Source organism: Phaseolus vulgaris, chromosome 11, assembly GCF_000499845.2.
Source record: "Phaseolus vulgaris cultivar G19833 chromosome 11, P. vulgaris v2.0, whole genome shotgun sequence".
Lineage (NCBI taxonomy): Eukaryota > Viridiplantae > Streptophyta > Magnoliopsida > Fabales > Fabaceae > Phaseolus > Phaseolus vulgaris.
The window spans coordinates 9339897-9348958 of record NC_023749.2 but is presented as its reverse complement, the minus strand read 5'-3'; the positions used below and the strand labels follow the sequence as shown (position 1 = coordinate 9348958).

Below are 9062 nucleotides of genomic sequence, written 5' to 3'. Positions count from 1 at the left end.
GCACTAAAATGATTGTTTTATAAACATTAACAATTCACTACTTTTTTTTGTCTTCAAATATAATTTTTTTAAGCCTTTAAAACTAAAAGGAGATAAATGTTTTATTAAACTTATTTACATGTTTCTGTTTTGTTCTCAGGCTTCTTGTATACTAACACTACAAGAAAATTATGAAATAGAAACCAATTTTAGAGACAAAAATAATTAATTGATATAGTAATTAAAAAAAAGTTGGTTTCTAAATTAGTTTATATTATTGTTAAATAGTTTCTAAATTGGTATCTAATTAGCTAACAAAGTTTTAACTACCAATTATTTAGATGTTAATTATATACCAATTTACAAACCACTTAACAATAATAGAAACTAATTTAGAAACCAAAAGTTTTTCTAGTCTCTAAAATGGTTTCTAATTTAGTCACGATAACAACTAATTATTTTTTATATCTAAAATTAGTTTATATTTCATGATTTTCTTGTAGTGTAAGATGCATAAGTCATTCATCCAGAGGGGTAAAGAAGACCTAGAGGAGGAAGGACAAAGATGAAAATGGAAACAAAGAGTGTTTATTTATTCTCATTGACTCTTTTATGTAAAAGAAAGAGATAAAAGAGATAGTTACTGGAAGATGATGCAATCATATATTTACATTTGTTCGGTAACATTGTTAGTGACACTAAAATGATTAAAATATTATTTCTTATTTGTATATTTAATTGATGAATTTAATTTTAATAAATCTTATTAAATATATAATAAATATATATAACCTTTATTTATTTATTTTTAATATTAAACATAATATATAAATAATAACATAAAAAAATACAATACACAAATTTTTGTCCGCTAGTTTAATATAAAAATCATACTATGACAATTAGTATTTAATCATCATTGTATATACCCTATAACAACAACTATTTATACTGTGATGGTTAAAAAATAGTGTATATACGAAGACAATTAAAACATCATCATCATGTTTTACATTAATTAAAAAGTGTGACCGATGAAATTTAAAACAATGTTATTATAATTATTGTTAAATAATATTTTTGCACTAATACATCTAAGGGTGTGCAATGTCACTAGTCTCCTGAATGGTAAGAAGTATATATATTAAACATTCAATACAAGATTTAATAATTATATATGTTCGTTTTAAGAAGAATAATTTATACTGCAGCATAGTATTATATCAAAAGGAAGCTTTTGATTTCCTTTTAGAAGATGGTAGTTAAATGTTGGAAAGTTTTTCTAAAGAAAAACAAAAAAAATAATAGTAATATATAGAAAAAATGCTATAAAATATTATTTGTGTAGTTTTGTGGATTGAAAAATATCAGTAAGTTGCTGCAGCCATCATGAAGCAACAGAAAATTATTGACTTATTGAAATTATGCAACACGGTGCAAATATTTATTTATTTATTTATAAGCACTACATATATATAACACTATGTCAAGGTCCTTATTTTCTTTTGTTCGTCATTTATAGTATTTTTCTTGGTTTAGGTATTGACCCAGTTAATGCCGTCTTCGTGTTCTTCTCTATATTTCAGATCACTTGCTTAAGGTCAATGTTTCAAAATCTCTCTGCATCTCCTCACATTCAATCTTACATATACATTCTGCACAAAATCTTTGATCAACAAAATACCCTTCACACTATACCAATCGAATTTCAATATGTTTAAACCAGTTCTTCCTCAAAATTTATATATACATATATATATATATATATATTCTATTTTGCAGATAAAAATAATATATATATATATAAGTTTTTTTATGTAAATTAATTTTAGTTTATAGAAAATCAATTTTTATATTTGGAAATAAGGCGAAACGCCATATACATAGGAGAGTTAAATACACGATACATTATGAAAAGAATCAAAGTTCAAAGTTGTAGCTTGAATAAATAAATGGAATATTGTTTTAAAAAATATGACAATGTGGTTATGAGATTGAAGTAAGAATTAAGATCTGGTTAAATGATCTAAATCTCCTACCATTAATTACGACTGATCTTACTATAACAAAATATATTTTACAAAATATTTAGAAATCTTATTTATCTATTTTCAATAACTTTATTCTCTGAAAAGTGTTTTATTGGAATGAAAAATGTTTTTCAGCATGGTTTTTTTATAAATAAATAATTTTTTTAGTAGAAAACATTATATACTTGTTATTTAATGAAAGTACACTTGTAACAAATTTGGAAATGTAAGGTCTACCTTATTGGAGAGTCTATCTTAATCTTAGAAAAAAAAAGTTTGAATTCCTTGTTTAGGATTCAATTTCTCTAGAGGATAAATAAATAAAAAATAAATTATCAATTGATAAGAAAAAATAAATTATCATTATTATTATTGTAATTAAATTCATAAAAAATCATGAATTTTTTTGAAATATATGAATGATAAATTATATTATTGATAATTGATATTATTTATTTATTTATCTTTATACACTCTAAATAAGCTTAATCCTTTTATTTATTTTATAAATAATTACTTGAAAGTGCATTTATATATTGAAGTGTTCTAAATATTATTGGATTTCTTTGGTTAATTAAATTCCTTGCTAAACTTATCCAAGAGCTAATGATGTTTCTAAAACTGATGACCAATCTGACGACTAGCATTGATTATAGACTTCAAAGTTGAGACTATTATAGGATTCTTTCTAATAAATGAGTTATTTTTTGCATGTCATTTTCAATACCCTCCAATTAGTCTCTCCCTAAAGAAACAAACAATTAAAGGACAAGAAGGGGAAAAAATGAAAAGTAGGGGTTACAAAATAAAGAAAAAAAGAAAAAGGTTCATAAAGACAAACAAAGCCTCCATTCCTTAATCAAACCATATTATAAGTGCAGGCTTTCTACCATAAAGTCTGAACATACACACATAGCCCTTTTCTGAGGAGGAGAGAAGATCATTCTCTTAATCCAAAAGGACTCTCTTTCAAGAATAAGGGTTTGATGGAGTGCAATGTGGAGAACAATAAGAATCTATACCTTCATGCTCCTACTTTCATTGAGTGGCTCAAGCCATGTTCTTCTCCTTCATTTCTAAATTCCAACACAATATCTTCTTCTTCTTCTTCTTCATCATCATCTTCCTCTTTTTGTTTCACTCAGCATGAGCTTGTTCATGAAACCATCCAATTCTTGCCCATTTTAAGTGAAAGGGCCTCAAAAGATGAAGACCATCATAGAGTAGAAAGTTTTGAGGTGAAAGAGGAAAAAGTTGAACAAGTGACTGTGGCTTTGCACATTGGTTTGCCTGACAGTGCTAAAAGGCATCATGAGGTTGTTGATGATGAGAAGGTGATTTTCCATGTCAAGGAAGAAGAAGAATCCTCCAAGAGAAGCTTCCATGGATGCTCCTTTAACCAAGAGAGAAGGTTTTGGATTCCAACTCCAGCACAGATCCTCGTTGGACCGATGCAGTTTGCTTGCTCCATATGCAGCAAAACCTTCAATAGGTATAACAACATGCAGGTTAGTTAAATTGCTTCTCAACTTCTCATACTCTAGATTTTACTCTACTTTTGAATCTTGATTTGTGAAGAAAAGTAGAAAACCATGTAAAAAGGACTATTGGGAAGAATTACGTTTGTAATTATTACTACAATTTTGAAAGGAAATTAGAGACAAAAGATCATAATGATGTCTAACTCAGTAAAGTTGACAGATGTTTGTGAAGAAGACAAATGAAAAAGCTTTTAAAAAGATGAAGTATAAATACAAGTTGATTTTACATTGTAATGAAAGTTTGATCCATTTTTGTGGAGAAATTCTTTCTATTTCTAGTAGAAATCAGGATCTATTTGTAGGCTGTGAAGTAAAGGGCTCAAGATCACTAATAAGATCAGCACCACTACGAGGGAATATAGTTGCACGTGCCTGATCTACCTTTGAGGGGAACATGATCATAATAATTACGATTTGTTTCCATTAAAACTGAACACACTAATTAACTTAATTAGGTGATTCCCCTATTTTTAAGGAACAAGGTTTAAGATTTATTGTGTGGAGGAATGAAAGCTTAGTACTATAAAAGTACCCTATCTCAAAGACTTTGGCACCCCACTTGCGACAAACTTGGTTGTAGATTTGATCATTCACCTCAAAAAATTTGCTGCAATTTTATTTCCAAAAAAAAGTACAGAATATACACTTAATTATTACGTCCTTTGGTAGTAAAAGACAAATTTATTAATTATTATTATTCATGTGTAGCATTTCAGTTATATACACCTTCAGTGAGTTAGCTAGCTAGCTAGGTATTAGAAAAAAAATAAAAAACTATGATGAAAGAGTTCTTTCTGTTCTATAAATAATTGTTGCAACTATGATCAGGTTATATATCGTAGGTTGAACATTGGATCGGTTTGCTAAATGGTACTTGAATTCGTTCTTAAGAAATTACGATCACTTCCAGAAGAAATTTCTTTGTCACATGCATTTCATGGAAACCGAACTCATGAGCAGAGTCAATGATTGTTTTGTTTTTCCACAACTGCTCTTCAGTAGTTTTCTATACTTGTGTGCATACCTACTGAATTTGAATTGGCTACATTTTATCCACGCCAAATTGAAGTAGATGCTTTACATCATGATAATGACAATGATGATAATCATTAAAAAGAGATTAAATAACGATATAATCTAACTTTAATCAGCATGCTTTGAGAAAAATGGACTAGGTGGCGCGTATGTGATGTCCCTTCACTTTTAAAAATTAAAGGTTCTTTTTCATCTCAGAACTAATTTCAAAGGGGAATTATGCATGCATGCTTTTATTTCCTTTCCATGGAGCTATTATCTATGTGGGGAAAGTGCCATGCATAATCTTCATCCATATATAACTACTAGGTTTAAGACAAAGTTGAGAAAGAAATTAACTACTGAAACCTTTGAATTTTTGTTTTAATTACGTATATGTATGTATTTATAGAATTTTTGATTTTAAATAGATCATGGGGCAAACTATCTCTAGCTTTTTGAAGAGAATTTGACATGTTAGACCCATGACTGAAGATTAACAGTTGTTTGCAACAATGGCCACTGCTAGGCCATACAAAGGACAAAAGGACGATACTTGGTCAAAAATAGCAGCCTTCATTATATTTTGAAAAACGAAATAAAAATGAAAATTAACAATGTAACTTTTGAACACTAATTAAAGATTCAAGAAACTAAACAAATTACTAGTTTTCCAAGCAAGTTTAATTATGATCAATTAGAAATGAGAAAGCACAAAATGTTAATTGAACTAAGCAGCAACTTAATCTTTTTGATTTGCAGATGCATATGTGGGGTCATGGATCAGAATTTAGGAAAGGACCAGACTCACTGAAAGGAACACAACCAGCAGCAATGTTAAGGTTGCCATGCTACTGCTGCGCTCAGGGTTGCAAGAACAACATCAACCATCCAAGGGCCAAGCCTTTGAAGGACTTTAGAACCCTCCAAACCCATTACAAAAGAAAGCACGGCACAAAGCCCTTTATGTGCAGAAAATGTGGGAAAACATTTGCAGTCAAAGGGGATTGGAGGACTCATGAGAAGAACTGTGGCAAGTTGTGGTACTGCACTTGTGGCTCAGACTTCAAGCACAAAAGATCCCTTAAGGACCATATTAGGTCCTTTGGAAAGGGACACAACCCTCATCCTCCCTTTGAAGCTTTTGAGGATGAGAAGGAATGCATTAGTACTGGCTCTGATGAAGATGAGGTTAATGCTCATCATGCATGATCTAACATTCTATAGCTTTCCTTATTACCAAGATTATATCATGGTGGCAAGGTTTTAAATCCTGATATTACAAAAAGTTGCAGACAAATGTGGTGGATGCAGTCATGTTTTGAAAACCTTGAGTAGTGGTAATTGTAGTAGAGAGAGTTTGGTCAGTACCCTTGTGCTCAGTAACAAAAAATTCTCAACAACTGCTGAGACATGAAGGCTCAGGGAAAGGTTTGCTACCGAGCACTTGCAGGGTGGTGATGAGCTATCAATAGAGGTTTGCATGCTTTTGGTTAATTAATAAGATGGTGCCTCAAGTGATGAAGTAGATGAATTTTCTTCATATATAGTCACAGAGAGTAGTGTTATGTCATGTTTAGTTTTCTGTAACCTCTTCAATATGGAGGAAATTTATCCGCTTCATTACTCAATGGTAACCCTCATTCTAGGACTTTATAACATGTCAACTATTTGTTATGAATTTGCTGTTACATTTGGATAGCCAATGTGAGCTACACTATAGAATTTTCTCTTGCTGTTTTGTATAATTTTTTACTACAACATCATCTTTTTTTTAAGAAACTATAGGATCATCTTTAAACAATGCTAAATGTGAAGCCAGATTAAGAGATCTGATCAGTATATACAATTTCAGTGAGTTGTATTTCATATGTACATTGCAATTTGATTTATTCATTGAAAAATGACAGATAAACACAGAAAATAATAAAATGACCAAGTCAAAATTTAATATTAAATGAATAAAAATAATATCAAGAACATACCTTTTCAATCAAGTGAAAGCTCATACACATTTTTACTTCACTTTTTATTACGAGTTATTTTTATAATATATAATATATGTAGATATTCTGTTTCTGATCATTATGCAAGCAGATGTAAAGTATGTGAGACATGATACAGATGGATGTTATGAACCAACCATTTTCGTAAAAGAAACCATTGAAGGTAACATCATCCTAATCCATAAAGGTCTTGTATAATGTTTGCACCTTTCTTAGAAGTGTAATTATTAACTGCCCTTCATTTAAGGAACACTAAAAAGTGCTTATCTATAATGTATGATTTTTTTCCATTGCCACTCTCAATCTAATAAAATCATTAAAAAATCTAATAAAATAATTAATCAGAGACCAATTTTAAAGAAAAAAAAAATTAGTTATATATTATCTAAATTATATATAGATTAAACAAATTATTGATATATAAAATAATATTTATTATTAATAAGTAATTTTTAAATTGGTATTTAATTAACTATCAACTAGATTAATTAGATAACAATTTAAAAATTACTTATTAATAATAAAAATTATTTTAAATATAAATAATTTTTTTAGTTTCTAAAATGAGAAAGAAATAATTTTTCTTAATGATTTTCTTTTGTAATGTACCCTTAACCCCAAATAATTTACTGAAAAAGGAAAAAATTACAAAATACTTTTTTTTTGAGTCGTTTGTGAAAGATAATGGAGGTTTATAATAAGAACCAAATTCACATGCATGTTAAATGAAGTGGTGTACTATTAAAAAAAATTCAAAGTAATATACCTGCTCTAATTTTATGTTACTGTGAGAGTCCATTTTGGGGGCATGACTGCCAAATCATCCACCATACGTAGCTAGAGATCAATTAATAAAAAAAAGTTAGAACTACATATAATTAATTAATTGGTGTGATTTTTGGTCTCATTATTCTTAATTATTTTACTAATTATTTGGTGAAAAAAAATTGCAAACATGGGCATCATCATGCATATGTGTATTTGACAAAAGGGATGATGAGTTGCAAGATCCCTTTTGTTTACACACAAAATTAAAAATTTCTTAACACGTGAGGGAGATAATTAAAGGGAGAGAAATAGAGTTTGAAAATGGAGGTTTTTTTAGGTAGGCTTGACCAAAGCAAAAAGTAGTACAAAAAAAATGGAGAGTGTGTGTTTGGTCTTGAAAATAAGGGACCCCCACTAAGTTTTGTCGGGGGTAAGAAAACGTTGGAGAAGGGAAATATCACAATCACTATAATCTCTTCGAAGATAAATTTCGTTAATATTATTAAATTTTCTAAGAAGCTATAACATTTTGATTCATAATTAAAAGTTATACACTTTCCCTTAAGTGACTCATGCTATAGTTAGGTTAACTTAATCTTGAATATCTTCATCAATCAAAGTATCTACCTCATCCAATGTCACTAAAAAAATATAATCAGTATTATTTGTGAATTTTTTATCCAAAAAATAAAAATTCGTATGTAAATTCAGTATTACTTACGGATATTATCCACGAATTTAAATTCATAGGAAAAATTTAGCATATCTACGAATACTATCCACAAATCTGAATCCGTTAATAAATTCAATATTATCTACAAATTATTACCCACGAATCTCTATTCATAAATAAATTTTACATTATCTACAAATTTTACCTACAAATCTATATTTAAAATAAAATTCAATATTATTATTAATAAAAATATTTTTATTAACAATATTAATAATATTGAAAATATAAATATTTTTAAGAATATTAATAATAAACATAATATTAATCATAATAATTATATATGTTCTTGCCGTTTGATTTGTTTGCCAGTTGACTTTAATGACAAGCTCTAACTTCGTCTGTCTCTTTGCGAATCCGTCCTATCTCTTGTTGTTTACCTGTTGATTGCACTTCGACGATCAATTTAGTACAACGCTTATAAGAATTTAAGAAGTAGCAGGTTTTAGTCTTAGAAACAACGTACCTTAACCTAGGGTCTCAAACCCCCTTTATAGCTTACCTCTTGTAACAACTTTCCATCATGAGAATCTAATCTCAACTGAAAGCATACTCAACATGAAAATATTTTGTTCAAAGACACACTCTCACGATGCTGCAACATACTAAATCTTTCCTCCAGGGAGTGCATAAAATAATAACAAAATAACCACCAGGGCACCAACTCATTTACCAACATCAGGAGTCCATTCTACTTACGTATGCACCATACTTATGGTGCTACGCTATCTTTCATCATACATGCAACCTAACCTTTACGTGCCCTAAAACACATGGGCTTAGGATTAAAAAGAAAAACACTTACTTGACCTAGACCCCATATGCACTAAGCGCACCCCTAGGTCCACAATTACCCTTCGTTAGTCGCCTAAGCCTTACGTACGAAGGATTACCTTAATTATACAAACCAGGCTTACTCATACAACTCCGGTCCAATTACATGACCCGCTATATTGGCCCAAAAGGTGAGCTGACCTGCCTGTGCCATGTA

The 9062-nt window shown here is 29.4% G+C and overlaps 1 protein-coding gene across 1 annotated transcript; it reads left to right on the top strand.

Annotated features, from left to right (window-relative positions):
• Positions 1-2866: 2866 nt before the first annotated feature.
• Positions 2867-6312, top strand: LOC137828512 (zinc finger protein WIP3). The gene is made up of 2 exons (XM_068635120.1): positions 2867-3517; positions 5327-6312. The coding sequence occupies exons 1-2, from the start codon at positions 2996-2998 to the stop codon at positions 5774-5776; spliced, it is 972 nt and encodes a 323-aa protein (XP_068491221.1). The 5' UTR covers positions 2867-2995; the 3' UTR covers positions 5777-6312.
• Positions 6313-9062: the final 2750 nt, after the last annotated feature.

What these genes read in the sequence shown, in the direction of transcription:
- LOC137828512 (XM_068635120.1), top strand. Translation starts at nt 2,996, where the DNA reads ATGGAGTGCAATGTGGAGAACAATAAGAATCTATACCTTCATGCTCCT. An exon ending in ATAGGTATAACAACATGCAG is followed by an intron (nt 3,518 to 5,326) that starts GTTAGTTAAATT and finishes TTTGATTTGCAG; the next exon opens with ATGCATATGTGGGGTCATGG.